The 22987-nt window shown below is 40.2% G+C and overlaps 1 protein-coding gene across 11 annotated transcripts in view; it reads right to left on the bottom strand.

Moving 5' to 3' along the window:
* Positions 1 to 22987, bottom strand: part of sdt (stardust) — a 63810-nt gene that overhangs the window by 5329 nt on the left and 35494 nt on the right. For 3 of the 11 annotated variants that reach the window (XM_017174690.3, XM_017174692.3, XM_070287801.1), the window contains 4 exons: positions 13047 to 13288; positions 12883 to 12974; positions 10926 to 12251; positions 8365 to 8616 (listed from right to left, as the gene is read on the bottom strand). In XM_017174690.3, the coding sequence (XP_017030179.1) occupies positions 8365 to 8616; positions 10926 to 12251; positions 12883 to 12974; positions 13047 to 13288 (1912 nt within the window). Of the gene's footprint in view, positions 1 to 3333; positions 3986 to 5351; positions 5553 to 8364; positions 8617 to 10925; positions 12252 to 12882; positions 12975 to 13046; positions 13289 to 19350; positions 19478 to 22987 lie in introns of those variants that run through there. The other 8 variants (XM_017174694.3, XM_017174696.3, XM_041775149.2 and 5 more) reach the window with 7 other exon arrangements.

The raw sequence follows: 22987 nt of genomic DNA, 5'->3' as shown, positions 1-22987 counted from the left end.
ATAACTGTAACTGGGCGTTGACTCTTAAGTGGCGCACTTAATCCGCATTCGCCACAATCGCGCTAATTTAATTAGTGGCGCCCGGACCAGGGGCCACAGATTCGCACAAAGAAGGCAAACAAGGCTTAGGTGATCGACGGACGGTGTACCCTGTTATAGTAATTTATAGTAATTATATTTGTTTATCAATAAGCAATGTTATTTTTGTATTTTGTATTCTATCTAACCCTTTTGATATATTTTCCAGCATTATGCTTACAGTACAAGATTATCCTCGATCTTCAAGGTTCTAGATTATCCACTGGCAGGGTTTATACAGGGTATGCATTCAGCTGCAGTTGTGTCCCAGAACGCGTCAGGTGCGGGGGGCAGGTGGAAATGGTAAGTGGTCAGTGGGCGGTGGTTTGCTGTGCAAACCCAAGCAAATCCCGTCGAGGGCCTCGGCGATGAGTTAATGAGCGTAAAGGGTTGACAAAGGCGACTGGGGGATAGTGGCAACAGAGGTGAACAGAGACTGAGACTAAGACTGAGGCTGAGAGGTGGGCGGTAACTGTTGCAATTGTTGCGGAAGCCCCCTAAGTGATTACCGTTCATCGGTGGGGCGTGGGGCGTGGGGCAAATTGGGCCATTGAGTTCAGTCCAATGATTGTCAAACTGAATGCGTCGCCGCCACCACACCATCACCACCGTAATTAGGATAATGTTATTCATGAAAATGGCCCAAAACGTGATAAATTCTCGATTCCGTGACCATCAAAAGCGTTAAAAAAAGAATGAAATCAAATCGATGACAACAATGCTCAAGAGTTCCCACTACAAAATAATAATAAAGAACAAAAAAAAAACCAAGAACGGCCACAGAAAAAAAAAACTTAATTGAATAACAACAGAAAAGACGCTCGACATTCCAAAAGGCGGAAGCAGCAAAGCAAAGAGCACAAGAGGAAAATAACAATAGCAAAGCAACTAAAAAAAAGAGAAGAAAATAAAATAAAATATAAAAAAAATGCTGCTGAACTTGCATAATCCGATGCCAGCAAAAAGAATCAGCAGAAAAAATTTCACGAGCTGTCAAGGCGGCGAGGTGAGTGAGGCAAAGAGGGAGCTCGGAGCTTGGACTGAGAAATACCATCCAATAATACCACCTCCCTCGGCAAGCAGACAAGCGGGGAAGCCGAGAAAACGCCATGGCATGTGAACCAAAAAACTGAATTTAACATTGAAACCTGAATGAAAAACGATGACAACCGGCGGCCACCGCACGGAACAAAAACATTTCTGAAAGAGCAAAAGCAAAACAAAATAGCTCAAAGTCACAGCATCGCAAAAAATTACAAAAAAAATAAGTAAACTCTAAAGTAAAAAAATATCTTAAAGATAGTACAGTTTGGCAGTCACTAGCTGTAAATCCTCTAAAACTGTCAAGAATATCTCCTAAGTATTTATTACTTTTTTTTTTTGGCAAAAACTGGAAGAATTTTTGTGAGAAAAAGCTGGGAATTCCCTAGTCACTAATTAAATTTTATAGCAGCCTAAAAAACCAGTTTAAAATTAAAACAAAATTAAAATATTGCCAAGTTGAAGAAAATAAAAATGCAAATGCATTTTAAGGAATTTCTAGCTGACAGCTTCATTTGTGAAAGAAACCGAATATAAGCTGATTTTTTGCGGCATGAAAGAAGTTAATATAAAAATTTAAAAATATAGTTTTTAAACCTTAATTTTGGCTGGAAACTTAGCTTATATTCTGCTGAAAATAATACAAATTCTGGGATCTTGGCAAGGTGTCTTTTAAGGGTTATCCCACCTTCAAGAAAAGATCGAATTCAACCTAAACAGTTGGCTTTTTGGCAGCTAAAGAAATTACAAAAGCCTCATCATAACAGCCCAACTCCCACGACATACTTGTAAATAGATAATATTTATACATATATAGACATTCGTAGATCTCAAATCAAGCCCAAAGTCTGCTGCGTAGCCTTTGCCTTTAACGAGACCATCAATCATCGTACACGCCACAACCGAGAAAACAGTAACCTTAAGTAATTGTAAAATAATATTAAGTAAAAAAGCAAGAAAAAAAGTGATATTGGGTAAGCCAAAGTTGGCATACTCTTGCAGTTTGCAATGAAATAATTAAAAATCAATCTTAAGTATTTTTGGTAAAAAGAAAGTCAAAATTAACAGGAGTTTTTCAATTAATTCAAGTTTAATTCAATTAAATTTTAAATAATAAGATCTATATATCAGGGTTTAAATATATATATTAGAAAATCAAGATATTACATTTGCAAGCCTGTAAGCTATATATATTCTTGATCAGCAGTAGTATATTAAGTAAAATAATAAACAAAAACCGAGAAGGCAACAGCAAACAGCATGACATCACCATCCTCATCGTCGGCATAAGTAAATAACGAAAAATGCGCGTACCAGGGAAATTAAAAATATATTACTACCGTCGATGATACCCTTAGTTGGGGTATGATGAACTAGAAATGCATATCAAATATCAGAGAATAATTTTGTCTATTATACTATAATGAAGAGGTGTTGTTTTAGCATTTAAAATTGTATATAATAATACAAAAACTATCGATATATTCGATACATAGCATAATATATCGAAAATATTGTGGAATATTTCCATAGATAGAATGGGTAGCTTTTCCTACTGTTTATGAAATGAAATGTATTGAATATCTTTTGGTTCAGAAATTTCCTTGCTGATTTAGATGACAATCGATGACATTTCGATATTTTAATTAATAAATATATATTTCAAATATATCGATTATTTCATTATTTTATGTATTCCTTTATATCTTATTCATTTATCGATTCTTTTACTTATCGACCTAGAGTGTTTAGTTTTTCTTAATTACTAAAAATCGAAGAACACAAAATCCCACTACTATCGCCCAGGTAAATTGTTATTGCCTTATTTGTTATTTCGTTTCGTTACGTTTCGTTTCTAATTTTTATGGCTCGACCGGCAGCCAGTTAGCCAAGTTGTCAACTGGCTGGTATTGGTGCGCTGCTTTTGTTGTTAGCATATATGCAGATAAAGCCAGTTGTGGCTGCCCGCAGCAGTAAAACGACAATGTTGCTGCCTTTAGAAGTAAATATAAATACATTCACATACAAATATATTTTTATATATTTTTTATAAAAAATATTTGTAAGAATACTGACTTATTTCAGTTCAGACATTGTTTACCATTTGCATTCACACTTGCAAATATTGTTTAAAAAATTCAGAGAGAGATAAAATGAAATATGAAATTCCTCAAGGATTTGTGGGGCATCCTTATATTCCCAAAAAAAACTTGCCTGTTGTTGTCGCAAACGTGTCGAGGACCTTTGGATTTGTATACCCCGACGGAGGGCCGAGGCGCTGCGCTGCGGCGTGGCAGCCGAGGAGGCGATGGATCCCGCTGGGGATCCTTGAAATTGCTCTAGTGATCCTCCACCAATCACTGCCACGCCCATGCCATTGCCATTCATATCACAATAATCGCTGTTATTATTGTTGTTGATGTGGTTCTCCTTGTCATTCTGTTGCTGCTGCTGGAGTTGCAGTTGTAGTTGCTGTTGCAGTTGCAATTGCTGGACGGAGAGTACCGCAAATTTGGTGGGTGTTGCTGTTGCTGTTGCCGTTGGTGTAGGTGTTGGTGTGGGGTTTTCTGTTGTTGCAGCACCAAGATTAGCCGTTGGACCAGGACTACCATTGTTCTCCAGGGTAATATGCAGCGTGGACACTACCATTTTCCCCAATTGCAGCTGGCTGCTGTTGCTTATATCACTTTCATCGACAATCTTTACTAAAGGAAAACCGAATCTTGTCACCAGCTGCTACAGAGCCACGCCCACAAAAAAAATAAAAGCACAAACACACACCAAACACACCTGGGCAGCGCATAAATTTGAATAGGGAATAGGGTATAAAGTGCTTTAAATGAAATGCAAGTTAATGCGCATTTTAACTGGAATTGGTGCTTGGACTGCTGTTGCATTGAATAAAAATCCATAAAAAAAAGCGAAAGTTGAGCTGGCCGAAATAGTTCTGGCCCAGAGACACGCATAGCCAGCAACATCAGCTTTCCCATTCAACAGCAACGCTGGCAATGCTCATGCAATTTACAACTATTTACTTTTACACATTTGTTTATTCGCTTTTTTTTCTGTTGTAAAGTTGTAGTTGTTTTTTGTTTATTTATGGCCTTTTTGTTATTGTTGATTGTTTCACTCTTTTAGGCGGCTATTGTTGCTGTCATACAACGCGGTCGGCATGGGGAATGAGCCTTATGGTCGCATTGCTGCTGCTGTTGACGCTGCATTTACGCTTGGCACATCAATAACAATAAGAAGCTCGAACACTCGTCACAACAATAAAAAAAAAAAACTAAAAAAATTCAACAAAAAAAGCAGTTCAGTTCACCTCAACTGTTTATCATTTATATAAACATTTTTCAGTTGCCTTTTGTGTGGGTTTTGCAGGCAAATTAAAGTCGGTGGACGGTGAGTCAGTGGCAAAGTCCAAGAGTTGAGGGCGATCACTGCCCAAGGGTTTGATAAAAACCACGCACAGATATCTATATAAACCTTTGCTGACACAATTGGTCTTTGGTTTAATTTTTCAGGAGACTTTCCAAGGACCAAGAAGATTTTTATTGTAATTCATAGAAGACAATCTTAAGAGATGTGGATCCTGCTTGTGATTCTTCTTAAGCTGATCACACTTTTTTGCCTTTAAGGAAGTTCTTTTGTTACAAGTTTCATCTTCCAAGGAAGCTCCTTTGAAATATGTTTAGATCTTGTTAATTTTATTTAAAGTTGTTTTATATTTCAAATGTTCAAACAAGCTTAGTTACTAATTTGGTAACACTTTGACCCAAGTCCTGGCCACACTGTAACACGTAATCCCTGGCAGCCCAAGTGCCTGATTTAAGCCACTTTTTTTTTGGGGGGTATTTCATTTATTTCACATATTTTCTGTGGCTTTTTTTTTTGCGGTTACGCGAACAACTTTCCGTTATGGCTGCAACTGCCACGCCTGTTTTCTGTGTATGTTTTTGCCATGTTTTTTATACATATATATGTATATCTTATATATATATATGTATATAAATCTTTTTCTTTTTGCTGCCCATAAACTGATGTTGTTTGTTACTTGGAAATGGTTGTACGTGCTTTTGGTTCCAGAATTTCAGCCGGCTATGGGCGTTTTTTTTTATTCAGCCGCGCCTTATTTGCATGGATCCAATTGCACAGGCACACACACTCTTCCGCACACACGCACAAATTACAGGAAAAAAAATTTATAAATAAAACCTGGGTGCCTGTCAAACCTTTTTTGCAAATAACGAGAACTATTCTTCGAATAGAAACAAGTTTAAAACTGGCAGAAATGGAGATGCAATCCCCATTTATTCAGGTATTTTTTTGGACGGGGCTTCTGGGCTTTATCTTATCGGTGGTGTTGCCGTCACGCACTTGGCCCGAACCAAACCGAACAGAACGAAAATAAAGAAATATAAAAATTGCGGCCGATCGCAGAACGCGTAGAAAAACAACTAAAAACGCCAACTGAAAAATCATAACAAACCAGCGCCAAACGACGTCGGCAGAGGCAGGCAGCAGAGTGAGAGAGGGGCTCGGAGGTGAGAGGGAGTGTAGACCGGAGAGCGAAGAGCGCAGAGAACAGGTGAGCGAAAAGCTCCAGGTGCAACCACACACAAGTGCCGTGTGTGTGTGTGTAAGCCGGCTTGGAGAGACGAGTGCCGGAAAATGAAATGTTTAACTAATTTGCAAGCTTGTCAAGACAGAGGTGGGGCCCTTGGAGGTCTTAAGCAGGGGGGCGCAGGTGAGCTACCACCAAAGGGTTTACACTTTGATAAAAAAACAAAGTGGAAAAATTCGGATCTTTCAAAAAATATCAAAAATATTGAATAAATATCGAAAAGGAGAAGGAAATTATATATCGAATCATTATCGATAAACATTTAAACAATCCAGCAAAAAGAGGCCTATGAATAGTCCACACAATATGAACCAAAAGTGTAAGCATCATCGTAGGATTTTCATCCAAATATATCAAATACTATCGAAGATTTATCGAGAAAGCCTCAAAGGGGTATACAAAAATAGCAATTCTATATCGGTATAAAGTAATATGCACATTCCTATATATCCATCATTCAGATAATTTAACTAGCAATAAATACCGAAATGTTTCAAGTCATTAAAATTGTTGCCCAACTAAAATATTAAAAAACTTGGGTTACGATGGGGCATTAAAAAAAAAGATCATAAAAAAGGGGTGAAAAAACGGTGCTTTTAAAGGGGTTTATAATAAAAAAAAACAACAACCGCTGACAATGGCAACCGAGGAGTAGCAACCGCCCCCTTTGGACAGCAACAAACTAGTCGACAAACAATGCTGTCCAAACAAACAGGTTAAATTTAAACAATGTAGAACCTCGTTCCTCTTTCCTTTTCATATACAATATCTACGAGAGCAGTCGCCGATAGCGATAACGAAAGCGATAACAATTGTCAAACATGATAAATTATAATTATGACCAAGATAAAAGCCTTGAGGGGTCTTGTTATACTAAATAAATTTTAAAAAACTCTGATTTTAATCAGAAATCTAATTATTTCTGTTAAATAAACTATAAATATAACAATTTATCGAATCCAATTTATCGACTTGAAAGCCTTTTTATGAGAAAGTGAGAAGAATGACAGATGAAAAATAAATGTTTCTGGTTATTTTTAAACTCTAAACAAAACAAGCTAAAATTAATTTTTATAAAAATATCCAAACATCAACTTTATCGAAAAAATCGATCAATCGATTTTAGTCAAATGATTTGAAAAATATTTAATAAGAAACCGAAAACTAATTTTGTTATCCTGGCAATTTGCAAAATATATAATTTTGAATATATTAAAATTATATATTAAAATATTATATATTATATTATATAATTTTTTTCTTTTAGAAAATTTCAAAATAAAAACAGTTAACTAAGATCTTGGCTAGTCTCTGGTCTGTTAATTTTAAATTTTCACTTATTTGTGCGTTCCCATTAACCATTATCCGAAGAACGGCCTGTCGGTCGTTCGGTCGGTGGGTCGATTTTGAGCATTTTCCATTTGTGGCTTCGTTTTTGTTCTCTTAATGAGCTTACATCCATAATCAGCCGCACTAGTGAAATGGCTGTCAAACTGTGTGTGTGTGTGCTCAGCTTTCAATTAATTACATTTAGCAAATGCAGGGCGGGGGGGGGGGGGGGGTCCACCACCAGCCACCTACCCCACCTCTACCCACTCTCGCTCTATTTACCACTCGACGTCCCTTGTTTGGCGTCTGTTGTCTGCGGGCGGAACGCAGCAATTCGATTAAAAGTTGCATAATTAATCATTGCATTAAACAAGTTTATGCCAGCGCCACCCTTAACGCCTACGGCTATTTTTTTGCTAAGCCCTCCCCCCTCACCACCCTCTGCTTCTATCCTCTGAATGAATTCAAAATGTTTTACTTTTAAACAGCATTATAATTCCCCTCCATCCCGCAGATCCCACCACGCGTGCAACGCATGTGTACTGTAGCCTCTCCGTTCTCCGTTACACAGGGAGAAAAAAAAAGTTTTAGATACAGTCGTATTTTTTACATTTTAATGGTTTCACCAGTTAAATGCAACGGTCAGCGGCGGGGCCATCAAATCGAACAAACAATTTCCCCCACTCTTTCTTTTCTTTTTTTTATTATTATTATTTTCCGACACAGTTTGGCAGTGCTCTTGGCGGCGACTCAGAGTCAGTGGTCAATGGCCAGCGCAAAGAGTTAACTAACAACAAAAAAGTCCAACAATAGAGCCAAACAAAAGAACTTGGCCCGAACCGGAAGCGTTGCCCCAGACGTCCATCAAAAAGCGTTTATTATGACAGCTACGGCGCATAGTTGGGGTTATGTAAGTACCTGCTTTGCATGCCAACCAGCTGCATTTCGAATTAAAGAAAAGACAATTCCACGCACATGGACACCTTGTTAAATTCTAGATTCTTGATACTCTTTGAAATATTTTCAAAATTTTGTAACTTGTAGCTTTGTAAGCTAACGAGAGGTCTTCAAAATTTGTGTGCCACCAAATTCGGACTTGGGAATTTTAAGCACATTCTGCGTTACAACTTTGAACTAAGCTCATCGTCATTATCATGAGGCTTAGCCGTAATATAGCTCTCAAATCCACAGCTACACAGTTTGAAATTTCTCAAATTTCCATAGCCTAGCCCACAGGAGGTACATACTTTGAGAGTCACTTTGAAAGCCCCACTTAAAAGCTAACAACTCACCTGGTATTTCTTGATGCTGTCCAACTGCTCCAGCGTTGGCTCCACAATCTGGGCAATCTGTTGTTGTGGGTGCGAGTGCTGGAGCGGATGCTGATGCATATACGGCGGACCAGAGCTACTACCGCTGCTGGCATTACCCGGCGCCCGGCGGTCCGGCAATTGGGGGGCAGGTGAGCAGTTGACCAGGCGCCCGTCTTTCTCCACCCGCAGGTGATCCCTGGGCGGTGGCACAGGTTTTGCGTTCCCATTGAGCTTAAGGGAAGAAAAAAAGCAGAGAGCAGAAATTGAGGGGAAACCCATTAGCCATATATATACTATATAGTTTTTGTACATGAATATGTGTGTAAGTTGTGTCAGTGAGAGTGTGCCAGTGTGTGTGTGTGTGTGTGTGTGTGCATGGCTGATGGCTGCTGGTCATTAAAGTTGAATGAGTTTGTTGGCGAGTGTTCCGGTGCATTCTCCCGCCAGAAGCCCCCCAGCATTAAGTGTGAAAGTGTAAGTGGAACGAACCTTCACCTAACCATCGCAGTGGCGTATTCAAAAGGGGGATATTTTCAGGGGACTTGATTTATATATTTTTTTCATAATGGTGTCTAAAATTAAGAGTCAGTTTTTAAATGATCTTAATTAGTTTTCAGTTAATCGAATGAAGGTAGATTATATATTTTGTGCTGTTTGCTAATGATATTGTTGATATTGATGTTATGTTGAGTACAGGGTATATGATTTATTATTATTATTTTTGTAAAATTATAATTCCAAAATAATTTTAAGAATTTTTGGACTTGGTTTTTGATTGGTTTTCTAGACTTGCATTACCTTTTATTACTTTATACTCCCAGTTTTTGGTTAAAACTCCCCCCGAAACCCCTCTCTCTACACCTCTGCCTCTTTTTATAACCCTTTTTGGTGTCATTTACTTGGCACAAGGATTGAATACTGGCCGTAAATAAATGCATTTACTCTTTGATTCATTTTATACACAAACCCAGGGAGAACAGGAGCCCAGCAGCAGACCCAACACTGTTAGTTTGTTGTGCTTCGTATTAAAGAATATGGAAATGGGGGAAAGAAAGGCGCTCATTTTGCTTTTGTTTCCGCTGCCATCGGAAAATTAATCGAGAGCAATTTCATATAAATGGAATTTATTTCTCATTGCCTGAAAAGAGCCCCATGAGGGGGTGGAGAGAGAGAGGAGAGAGAAAAGAGAGAGAAGAGAAGAGAGGGTGGCACTAGTGGGTGGCTAACCCAATGTTGTTAGGATTATGCCGCTAACGAGGCCAACGCTGCGGCTCTGATGCCGCGAATTAGGCCAAACGACTGAACAAGGTGACAAGCGAAAAAGGGGGCGCCAAAAACCCACCCACCCCCCACTTAAAAGCGGGTCAAAACTGGGGACTCTGACCTGCACTTGGCCAAAAGGAAGGGTATCAATGGGGGTTGCGTAAGGGGTTAAGTGTTCGGGGTGGTGGCGGCTGCATTAATTAGCCGAGTTGAGCGTAAAAAGCGCCCCGGAATTTGACGCAGCAGTCAGCGTTCGCTTTAATTATCGATCCATATTTGATGATACCTCCATCTCTACCACCTTGTGTTTCTGTTCAACTTCCGATCCCTATTGGCCATTCAATGTATTATTCATGGGGCACAATCGGAGTGCTATGTAGTTTCTATTAAGTCCTTATTGTATTGCATCCATCAATCGGTCTGTACGTAATTTACACAATTTCACAAATTATCTTGTTTTTTCTCAGCTCTTTTAAACTTTTTCGAGTATAATTTAATTAAAAACTGACAAATGCCTGGTAGTTAAAGCAATTATCTCAAGGGGGAAGTCTAACTCTGGGCAGCAATTGTGTTTTTTAGTTGGGCTTAATTTTAAGAAATATATTTTATGTGAAAATAATATTTTTTAGATTTGAATTCAAGGTTTTTTCTTTGTAGTTTCACAAAAAGACATTATAATGCTTAAGTTGCGTAACTGAGATTAGTTTTAAATTGACATTTCTTAGCATTTTGTTGAATAAATAATTATAAATTTAAATCTTATATAATGCACTTCCATAAGTGAAAACACACAGAACAAGAAAGTGCGTAAATATACGTACAGATCTAGAATGCTTGAGAATAAATCCTCTGGCTTTTTTTTCGGTGTCTTTTAAACAACATTATATGAAAGCTTACAGTTTAAAAATCATGAATTAAGTTAATAAATGAATAAAAATAATTTTTTGGCATTAGGCATCTTAAAACTTATATTGTCTTGGAGGTAAGGTTCTAATATATCCGAAAAATTCGTCTTTAAATTAAAACTTCTCTCCTCTGTAATCATCTCAAATAATATAACTATACATCTTTGCTTCTTTTGATCAGTTGCTGCAACACAACCCTCAAACAGGACACACACTTTATAGATGCTTATAGACTAAGATAAATAAAAGACAGATATCAAGGACTACGAAACATACAGAGAAGACAGAGTGAAACGGAGATAGAGGTAAAAAGTACAGAGAGTAGAGTCTCCAGTGGCGGAGTTGAGAAGAATATAAATGCATGTGGTATACCTCATCGGCCACCCTCTTCGTATCGCCGGTGCCTGCAACATGGGAAGTGTTACTAGCAGATGTTGCTGTGGCAACAGGGGACACGGACACGCCCAGCGAGGAGAGCGTGGTATGGGCGGTGGAGGCGCTGCCGTTGGAGAGCAGCGATCCACGCGAGGAGAGATGCGCTGGCGGTGGATATCTCGGCGGTACCTTCACCATTTCAATGAAACTGTCCGGCACATCCACGGGCAGCTCGCGATGCTTGGCCAAAGGTGGCAGCAACACCGCCACGGGAGCACCAGCTGTAGCTGTAGTTGGCTGTTGTTGCTGCTGCTGCTGTTGGCTCACCTCGTAGCCAGGTGGAGCCAAACTGAGGTCATCCGGCACCGTGGAGCTGCTGGTAACACTGACCATGTCCATGTTGCTGCTATTGCTGGTATGCATGGAGCTGTTGCTACTGTTAAGCGAGTTGCTGTTGCTGGTGGTAACCAGGGTCTGGCCGGGATTGTTTAGATTCCTGTTGCTGCTGCTATTGCTGCTGTTGGAGTTGGAATTGGTGTTGCTGCTGCTACTGCTGCTGTTTCCATTCGTGTTGTTGCTGTTGCTATTGCTATTGGTATTGCTGTTATTGCTGCTGCTGCTGTTGCCGTTGCTCGTGGCCTGATGCTGTTGCTGCAGGTGACGATAGGCGATGCTGCCGAAGGAGTCCAGGGTGTGTTTACTCATCACCTCGTCGAAGGCACTCGACGAGGGCGAGGCTGTGTCCTTGCGCTGATACAATCCTTCCAGAAAATCCTCCGTAAGACTACTGCTGTTGCTGCTGTTGATCATGAGGCTGTTGCTGTTGCCATTGGGATCGCTGCTTAGTGTTGCTTGCAATTTGTTGCTAGGCGTTTGCTGCTGGGCGATTTGTGTGGCTGTTGCCGATGCAGCTGTTGTTGTTGTTGTTGCAGTTGCAGTCACTAATTGTAATTGCTGTTGTTTCTGTTCGCTCAATTGTTGTTGTTGTTGTTGTGGTTGTTCCGATTGCAGGCAGTTTTCATAGTTTTCAATTTGTTCCAATTTATTTTGTTGTTTTTGATTGTACAAGTTTTGTGTGGCCACATCGAGTGAGAATGGTGTTGTTGATATTGTTGTTGAATTTGATGGTGAGTGTTGTTGATGTTGTTGTTGTAGTTGTAGTTGTTCATGTTGATGTGAAGAATGATATGCAACAATTAACAATTTTTTGTTAGCATGATCATTGTTAGTCATAGCTGATGGATAATGTTCATGTTGGTGGATGGTGGTGGTTTTGGTGTTGTTGTGCGTGGTGGTGTTCTTGGCTGTGCTTTTCGTGTGTTTCTGTGGTAATGGTATGAGGTGTGTGGTGTAGGTTTAGGATGTGTCGATGTTGTGGAATGAAGAGTATAGTTGTTGGTGAAGAGAAAATTCATGAATATGTGAATGGTTATTTTTGTTGTGGGGTTTAGTTAGCATTGTTAGCATGGGTTTTAGATTAATGGTAAATTCCCTAGGATTTCTAAGGTGGGTAAGTATATTATCTTAAATTATTTCGAGGTCTAAGGCTCTTTGGATATGACATTGTTAGTTAGTATATTTATATACATATATATTGATTGTTATTCACATTTGGTAGGTGGGTTCAATGGGGTATCTAGGGGTTTTCCAAAAGTCTAGGGGTTTTATTGGAACATCTAGTTACATGTTAGTTCGTTTTCTTCATATAAATTGTGGTTGGTATATTGAAGTTTGTAGTAGTAGGGTTTTTAAATAAAATATTGCTGGTTTTCGGCTCAGAATTCATTTTGGGTAGTTATGAGTTAAAGGATTCAATTTTTGGTAATAAGTATGTGAGGGCTAATTAACAAGCAGTTACAGAGTGTGTTTGGTTGGTTCATACTGTTGGCTTACGGACTCTGGATTATTGGTAGTCGTGCGATGGTGGATTATGGTGTACAGATTTGTGGCTTACCTGCGGTGGACGGGGTGGCGGATATCTGGGTGGCGTCTTGTTGCGTGCAATGAACGTGTCCGGACAGTCGACGGCCATTTCGCGGTGAGGACCTGCCGGAAAATGGATGGAAGTGGAATGTCAGTTCCCCAACTGTATTGAAGGGAAGAGAAATCTCCTCTTACCGTTATCTTGGTTCACGGACAGCATGGTCAGCATTTCCTGGTCAATCTCCCTGATGTCGCCCGAGTGCGTGCGATAGTGCTGATGCTGGAAGGGAGGATACTGCAGCGATTGCGGCAGCGGTTGTTGCTGCTGCTGGTGGACCTGATGGTGGTGCTGGCCGCTTATGTAGTCATCCGGCAGACATGGCTTTAGGTCGTCGCCGTCCAGGACAACGATGCTTGAACCAGAGCGCCGGCGATTCCTGTCAATCAAAAACAGAATCGAAAAGAGAATGAAAATGCCATTAGTTGAGGTTAAAGCAAAGATGTTTAAGGATTCTGTTTAAGACTTCAAAACTTGACTCATAATTATAATGTATTTTTATATTAAGTTCTAAAAAAAAAAGAACAGACTTTATAACTATTTAAAGCCCTCCTTGACAACGGAAGTGTGATATTAAAGTGTCGCTCGGTGCATATCCTTTGAGGGCCCTATTTCCTTGCTAATTGACAGCTTCCGTCGATTGCAGCGGCTTTGTGCCCAGGTGCAAGCAGCGGGCACAATTTTCCAGGCACAGCTCCATTATTATTTCAAAAAGTTATTCCCGCACAAAGGCCCAAGGGTGGCGAATGGATTAGGTATGGCTATGAGCTAAGAATAAATACATATATATATGTATATATATGCATAAGTACTAGGGGCAACTTGAAACTGGAACGCTACCGAAAACTTTGTTCTAACTTTGCACTTTTGCCTTTCTCTTTCATTATGAGAGGGTGAAATTGAGGTTTTTTGAAGGCAATTTGCGCCTTAATTTGTTCGGCTTTTGGATTATGGGCTTATGGTAGGTGGAGAAGGGACAGGGACAGAATCAGGAAGAGGAGATGAAGCTGGGGACCCAGTCGGCTGGCTAATTGCAAAGAGCTCAAAGTGGATTTCATGCCGGACCAGCCGAGAAGTATGCAGCGTTTTATCGCCCTTCGCCAGACGCCGATGCGACAAAAGCAATTTCAGCCGCCGCAGCCTGGCAACGACGTCAAAGTGCAGCCCCAATCTCCAGTTCCAAACGCTCCCTATCTCACCCCCCTCGATTCCCTGGCATCCTTTGTACTTCAACCCAAACCCTTTGGGATCCTATGAACGTCAACAGCAGGCAGGGAGTCAGCCTGGCAGGCTGGGAATTATAAGTCTCACTGCAGTTTTGCCTTCAAACAATGTTAAATACATTTAAGGAACCCAATTGAATATAGTATTCCCATAAAATATTTAAAAAAATGTACATCTAAAATTCTGTCACTACCTAGTTTTTTTTCTCACTGCAGCGGATGCTACAACTCTACACCCGCCCTAGTCCATTCCCTAAGCCCAACTCCATGCCCATCGAACGGCGTTGCTGGGCATTAAAAACTGATTTCTGGAGAATGCAGATGGACAACAAGATGGCCAAGATGGCTCCTTAGGGCAGCAGCAGCAGCAGCACGGAATGTGAATCCAACGAGACAACGGGCGAGACAATTCAATTTGCGTAACAGCAGACAAGACCAGAAATGGTACAAGGCGGAGAGCCATCATTATCGGGAGGAGCCTCTTGGTAAAAGGGGCACATCCTCCTCTCCTCCGTAACCAAGGAACGTTATTGGAGTCAAGTTAACGGGCAGCACAAATGAGTGAGAGAGTGACGAAGAGAGAGAGCACCATAAACGAATTAAAATGCCTTTGGCTCTGACATCCAGAACGAAACGGAACCAGAACAGACCAAGGCCAAGTCTAGTGCAGCATCCGCGGCAGTCACACCAGGCCATTAATGCAACAGCTGGTCAACCAGTCAGGCCGTCGAGCTCTCCCTTTTCTATTTGCGGCATCTTGCCATTTTTATTATATATATATATTTTTTTTTTTGCAATTTTTCTGTATCTTGGCTGCTTTTCTTCCTGCCCCTGGCAGATGTTCGATTAGTGACGCACAAATTAAGCAAGTGTGGAGTTTTCCCAGAAGCTTAATGGAAAATCTTGGCCTTTTCAAGTCAAAGTGGTGAAGGGAATGGTTTATTTTACGGTGGATGAGAGATATTAGAGGGAATTGGTAAAATAAATTAACTCTAAAGTAGCTTATTAATAAGTACAAAAAAAGTTTCAAATATATTTATCTTCTGCAATAAAACTCATCATACTTGGCATCTATTGCGATTAATTTCAATTGAGGGAAATGGGAAATGCACACGGCTATTGGCCAACAAAGACAACAACAACAACAGCATTAACATCAACAATCAGCTGACAAGCCGGCTGTCATATCCCTATTTAGCCAACAATTAGCAGCACTCATAGCCGCCAGCTATCCGCCATGCATCCGATTGTCACCCTGACATGCCCGACTAATGACCGCATCGGTATTCCATTCCACTCGGATTCAGATTCAAATTCCCTCGCTTTCACCCCACCTCCCTCCCTTGGTCCGTATCCCGTATCCGCATTCGTATCCGTAGCGGCATCGGTATGTGTACAGCAAATAGCTGTATCTGTATCTGTATTCGCATCTGCATCTGCATCTGTGTCATAACAACAAGCAGAACAATGCATTGACGACGTCCGTACGGGATCATCAATAACCGACAATGGCCAAAGGGGAGGTGGGTGGGTGGTAGGTGGGTCAAGTCAGTAGCACAACAATTGCTGCAGCTGTCAAAGTGGGCAGTATGGAGTGGAGCAAAGCTATGTTTTTATATTGTATGGGAGGTTCCGCTTTGACCTTTATGGAAATCGGAATATTATCGCCTACATAAAACTTAATCCTAATTAGTTTGACTTTGTCAATTATATCAATTTAGAAATGGCCACAAATATGGTACGATTTTAGGATTCAAGTTCAAGAAAATGTATCTATTTTAATAAAATAATAATTTTAATATTAGTACGGTTTATATTTACAGGTTAAACGAGTTTAAAACTTGTACAATCATTGACTTTTTCGCAAAGTGTAATGCCAGAGGCTAAGGATGCAGGGGTAAAAGACAGCGATGATAGGACACAGATAAGTGCGAGTATATCGGTGGGGGAAACCAGGGACAAGGGGAGGCCATTAAATATATATATCTTCCAGCTGACCAGCACTATACATATGTGTGGCACGATAGCAGCAACATGCGACATGTTAATTGTTTGCCAGAAAGCCAGCAGGCAAGCACGGGACAAAGGCACAAGACAGACACAGCTGCGGTAAAGTTAATAGCATTTTTCAGTGTTTAAAAAAATTCTATTGAAAAAAAAAACACAAAGTATAGTGTTTTCTGTACTTTGTACTTATATATCAATGTCAAATTCAAATCCTTGATTCTACTAGCTCAACGGGCATTGTACAACCTCCGAACAGGTGGTCAGTCCGTGGGTCCCTGCCTGATATGAATTTTGCAGGGTTCATGCTTGAGGGCCTGCAACAAGTGGCTGCTGCTGCCTCAGGTGCACTCAGTCAGGGGAATTTAGATATAGGAATCGAAATCGGGAATCCGGGAATCGTCAACAGCTACAAAGGGGACCGGACCGGACCGGAAGAGGCTTATTTGCAGCGGAAGCAGCGTCCATGAGTCACCCCCAAACTCCAAGCCAGAATTGGGACCACAAACCCCATTCCATACCATTTCATTCCATTATGCAGCAGGTAAAACCGCCTCGTCTCGACCAGAACTTGTGGGTGTGACCCTCAATTGGTAGCTAAGAGCTCACAAAACTCAGAGCTCGGGGCTCGGCTCGGATGGGAGATCGTAATGGATTGCGGTTGGATTGGTACCGAAAGTGTTGGATAAGCAGGAGCGGAGCGGTAAACCCACAGGGGGACCAGTGGTAATGCAACTGCACTGAGGAGCTGCTCATCTGAAGCTGGCATTCCATTTGAATTATTCATTGCCAAGGAAGCCACATGGGAGTGGAACTGGATGTGGCAATGGATATGGAGAAGGAGAAGGAGAAGGAAATGAAAATGGAGTTGGAGTGGGAGAGATGGCAGTGCATATGTAAGTGGCAATAGCAATTGGAGCTGGTTTAATTGCCGAGCAAACCGAAAACTAAAGTAAAGCCATAATCCTAGGTCATGCACAGAGAAAAGTGGATTTTTTAAGATATTTTTATATTCATTTAGTATATTATTATTAATATTGGAACATGATTAAGTAGAAAATTTCACTTAAAAAGTAACAGCACGCCTTTAAAAAGATTCAAGCTTTAAACAAAGACACAGTTTGCTTGTTTGCTAACAAAATCCTAGGCTTATCCAAATTATTGACTATTTAACAATTATTTTCGTTAAGTTTTGAGCTTAACTTAATAATTTGAAAACTGGTTTTGGCAAGACAAACGTATTATTTAAAATTTCTGTTGTGCACTCTTGGGAAATTTGCAATCAAATCCCCAATCGCATCATCGATGCCATTCAATTGCACACTGAATTCCACTCGACTGTTTCCCCCCCCCCAATTTCTCAGCTCCGCAGACTTTTCCGGGAACTGCTTTCGATTGAAATTCATAAGCAAATAGTGGTCAGGTGAGTTGGCTGAGTCTTGGGCTTGGGAAATTTCTTAAGAATTAATTAAAACCTAAACACAAAGGCAGGCGGCGAGTCAAGGCGAAGAGCGAGGAGCTCTTTTGGCTAAAAAGTTGAACGGGTGAACGGAGAACAGTGAACGTCGAAAAGGGCTGAATGCAATATATACCCTTCGTTTTGGGGGCGTGGCTTATGTGGGCGTTCAATTAAAGTTCAGTCGAACTCATTTCGCCATTAGGCAAATTGAAATGAAACTTAATTGATTGTGGGCCGCACTTGAAATCCATTCTCTTTCTGCTCTCCGGGGGGAAAACCAGCGAGAATCCTGATTGCATCCAGGTAAAACCGGGGGGATGCTCCTTTGGGGGTCTGCATTTCACCTTGACGTCATTTGTCCCACACAATTGAAATGAAAATGGCTCTTTGCCTGCCTCTGCAAATCTGGCAGCTTAGATTGATTCGATGCAGGTTTCACAAAATTCTAGAAAATGCATTTTCCAATCTAACTGATTTTGTTCATACCTCGGCATCTTTAAGGTCAGTTTTTGGGTTGGTTAAAAGCATCAAGAGGGAATTCCAGTCTGAAGTTCGACGCTAATCAACCTAAGTTACTTATTTAAAAATACTTTAATTAATATTTAATATATTAAACTATTCTATGTTCCAAATTAGGGCTTCCTTTATACTTCAAGTCAATTTATTTCCTATACCTTGGCTTATTTTCTATTCCCATTCCTAGTTCATTTGCTTTCTTGCAATTTGCCAAGTAAATTATTGCTGAAATTATTATTCTACGAATTTTGCGCATTTTCATTGCGGTTTCTGGCCAACATTTTATATCTACCCATTTCCATTCCTCGCGAAAGCACGAAGGCATGCCAAGACTTTTCCCGCCGTCCTCTTTAGCTTGAGTTTCCTTGCCATTTCCCATTTTCTGAATTGAAGGAAATCGAGGGGTACTTGCGGATCCACAATCCATCCATTCACCTGTTGCCCGCAGACGAGGTGAGAAACTATTTGCCGCGAAGATTCGTCCAGAAAATTGCTTACCCCTCCCCGTCACATTAAACCCATTTGGGCCAACAACGAAAGCGATTATGTAATTACGGCATTATGCGTATAATACTATTGGAATTTGGGAATATACATAGCTGTATCGGAACTGTGGAATTCGTGTTTTGTCGGTCGAATTATGTATAAGAGCTAAAAAGTGGCATAGATCACGAAATATTTGCCTGCTCATCATGTTTTGCATACAAAATGTCCGACTATCTATGAGATAACGCTCGGTCTTCAGTCCCAGGTCTCTTTTCAATAGTTTTTTTTTGCATAGACAGGAATTTGAATAATTTTGCAAGTGGCTTTATTCAGTAGCTAACAACTATCTAATTACGATTTTTATTTAAGTTTACAACATTAATAAAATTAAGCGAAATTAGCATCAATAGACTTGAATTAAACATATACTGATATTTGATTTAAATTAAGGTGGGACTGTGATTAAGATTACATTTTTTTTTAATAAAACAAAAATATACAATTCTTTTTCCAGTGGACATTTTGAAACAATGGGTCCCATGTGTACTGGAAGTGCTATTCAAGAACTGAGCCTGAGTGGATGTTTGAAAAACGGGGGAAAGAAATGAGTGGATCCCTCTGAGACTTTAGAAAAACGAAAATTTTTGTTTTAACACTCATTAACACCTTTTATTACCCTTTCTTTCCCGGGGTACCTTACACACAGCTTACACTTGGCGGCCACATCACCCATTACACAGCATTTACACTCACCATGGCTTTAGGATGCCCATTATCGGTGTATTTCCTTTGATCTCTGCCACTTGTTTTCTGTCCCTCTCCCTCTCTCTCTATCTTCTTCTCTCTGCCGCTTATTATGTGTTGTGATTTTTTTTGGTTTTCAATTATTCCTTTTTTGTGTTTCTCATCCTTTGGGTTTCCATTTACACATAACCAATGCCTTTTACACGCACGAAACACAGAAAACAAAATATAACTTAATTCGAAACAGAAATAATAGCACTATAATTGGCAACAAAAACAATAACAGCAACAGCCATAGCAACAAAAAGCAGACGTACTTAGATATTTTGGTCAAGAGTTAAAGGAATTGGGATAAAAGATCGCTATATGTATCTTTGAGTTTTCAGTTAGTCTCTACTGTGAAGTTATGCACATTTTTGTTGTTTTGTTTTTAGCACTTTCGAAAGGAAATTGTAGAGCTGCCGCGGCAACAACAACAAATCAACTGACCAAAGTCTTGCCAGTTGCAACTCGAATGTTGCATGTCCAACTCACACACACTCGCACTCACTCACACACATGATTCGCATAGTTTTTGCCACTTTTCTTTCACTTCGCCAGGCAAGAAAAAAAATTGTAAAAAAAATAAATCCACAGCGATCTGGCAACGCCGGCTAGTCGTTTGTTTTGCCGTTGCTTCTTCTTCTTTTGCTTTTAATTGCCATTTAATGAGTTAGAACCGATTTGTCGCTAGTTGTTGTTGCTGGTAAATCGATCGTGCTAACGGCAATTTTCAGTTGCATGTTCTGCATTTAAATATGTTGTTGTTTGTCGATTGTTATTGTTTTCGTTGCACCGCACACGCGTTTTTACCTCGATACGAACAAAGTCGGGTGTAGAATGAAAAAAACTGAAAGCCGAGTTGAAAATAAAGCAGCAAAAGAGCCAACGTTGGTCGAAAGAGAGCGCGAGAGCGGCAGAGCGTAACGTGTGGATGTGTGTGTAGTGGGGGGGTGAGCGGTACAGGAGAGCATGCTCATGGATGAGCATACCTGTCCGGCCATTTCAAGCAGCGCAAGTGCAGCGCGCTCAATCGCCCAAGGATATGTGTGTGTGTTGGCAAGGCACACACATACTATATGCGGGTGTATGCCAGCGTGTGTGTGCATAGCTGAGAGGGAGCAAACAATGGGAAATTCAAGTGTGCAAACAGGCGAAAGAGGCGCACAGGAATAGGATAGCGAAAGGAGGAGGAGAAAGAGAGGGAGACTGAGTGGCAATAGTGAACTCCAAGAGTCGCGAAAATAGGATAATTGCGAATCTGGGATACCCTACGATCGAGAAATGTGTAGTTTAAAATTACCAATACAAATATGAATGAGGATTACGAAAATGTAAAGAACTACTAGTGTTATTTTATGTTTTTTTTTTTTAATAGAAAATAAATATTAATAATAAATAATAAAACCAATATTTGACGAATAATTAAGGGACAATTCAGAGTAAACAAATTTTGGAAATAATACAGTTTTAGGGAGTTCCCTGCTAACTTGTTGTTTAACATTGTATTACAAAATATGTTGTTCGTTATAATTCTCCAAAATTATCTATATTTTGTATCTTTAAATATATGTACATATGTATGTATGTAGTACTTTCACGGCACAGAGATAATAGGATTATGGGGAAAAGATCAGTTAGTCGCCACTCCCTCACAAAAGTTCGTTCTTTCTTTTTCTCTTTTTTCCCTGTAAGTGAACCCGGTTGAAAAGAGGAGGAGGCAGAGATGAAGAAGCAGCGGAATTAAGGTAACAAGAATTGAGCGAACAGCGGCGCCGGCAGCGACGGCGACAGCGACAGCAGGTACAAAAATATCCCGTACCCGAGTACTCTTGTGTACACCTATGCACATGCACTTTGCATACATACATACATATGTACATCTGTACATACAGATATGGACGTCGTTAAGCCCATTGTGCCACACAAAAGAACAAAAGGTGTGTGCTTGGTGGTGACTCAACGGAGAGGTATGTACACTCACCAGAGAATCGTGAGATCCTTGCTCCAAGAGATGTCTCCAAAATAAAACATGGATCAACCATAGAGAGAAAGAGAAAGAGAGAGCCCCTGGGAGCCACCGAGAGATAAAGAGTGGGAGAGAGAAAGAAAGAAAATGGAAGAGCGGAGGAGTAAACAGGTAGAAAACTATCCACCATTCTTACCTATCTCAACTGAATAAAAATAATAATATAACGCAACCTTCTTAATCTGTCAAAGAAAAAAATCAATCTTTCAATCAATAATTTGTACTGCCTAGATTTACAGTCAGTTGCGTTTTCAGCCATTCGAATTGGAATTCTTTAGAATGAAATGTTGTTCAGTCTTCAGTGTTAATAGCTCTTCTCAATTGATTGCCACAGATACAATCCGATTGATTTCCTTTTGCTATAAAGCTATAATTCCTTCATTTCCGCTTGAAAGTCATTTGCTGCCACTTGTTATTGGGTCAGTAATTAACATGGTCCGAGGCAATTTAATTTACACCGAAACAAAAAGTTAGAGTGACTGTTAGATTAGACAATATCTTTGAATTTTTCTTTCCAATATCTTAAATAAATAATATAGTGTTAAGCTTCGGGAAAAACAAACCTTCGAATTTGATAGATTTTATGAATCAGCATATCCTGGTTGATAATTTTTGGATTATAATCTTCCCTTACTTTTTGCGTTGCCTAGACTTTTTGATTTTTGGCTCTCCCCCCTTAAATTGTTTGTGGCCCTCGTCGTTCGAGCTTGGTTTGTTTTTGTTGCTCTTTCGCTGCCAGGTGATCCCACAAAAAGGCGCAAGGCTAATGACAAAGGCAGAGAAGCCGGGAGAGGAAGAGAGTGAGCAATAGAGAGAGGAAGAGCGGTTAAGGTGGAGAGAGCCAAGGGCCAACAGGTAACATAGAGAAGGTGAAGACGGAGATGCAAACACACACACACACACACAAACGCACTCGGCTAACAAAAGCAAAACAAAAACAAAAGGCAAACAAAACAAAGTTGATTGCTTGGCTTACCTGCCCGCAGAGCGGGAGAGCGGCTGAAGAGAGCTGAGAGAGGAGAGTGGAAAGCGAGCAAGCATCCTCCAAAGATACAAAGATACAATCAACATTGAGGCACACACTTGAGCCCCTTTGAGTGCGCCAGTGTGTGTGTGTGTGTGTGTGTTTGTGCGCCTGACGGGCATCATTTGGGTCGGCATTTGCGTCCCCCTTTCGCCCCCACAAATATATACATACAAACATATGTACACACATATATACACAGATGCCCAGAGTTATTATAACGGATTTATCTCAAGTTACAAGCTCACATGCCTGTGTGTGTGCGCGCCTGAGTGCCACACATGGCAACACAAATATGATTTTATTTTATAGTATTTTTCCTTCAACTTTTTTATGCGCTTTACTTTTAAGTCAGCTCACTGCTCCACAAATAACTTCCAAGTCCTTTTCCATCTCCCGTCTTCCCACCTCCCTCCCCCCAATGTTCTTTAGTTGGACGGACTACAGTTTAACTTCTGTAAAACTTCCATATGTCACATCAACAAAAAAAAAAAAAAAAAAAAAAAACAAGAGATACAAATAAAAAGAGAAAAGAACAGTTGTTTACTCAGTTA

Source organism: Drosophila kikkawai, chromosome X (assembly GCF_030179895.1).
Source record: "Drosophila kikkawai strain 14028-0561.14 chromosome X, DkikHiC1v2, whole genome shotgun sequence".
In the NCBI taxonomy this organism is placed as follows: Eukaryota; Metazoa; Arthropoda; class Insecta; order Diptera; family Drosophilidae; genus Drosophila; species Drosophila kikkawai.
The sequence above is the reverse complement of the archived record's forward strand: the minus strand, read 5'-3'. Positions and strand labels throughout refer to the sequence as shown.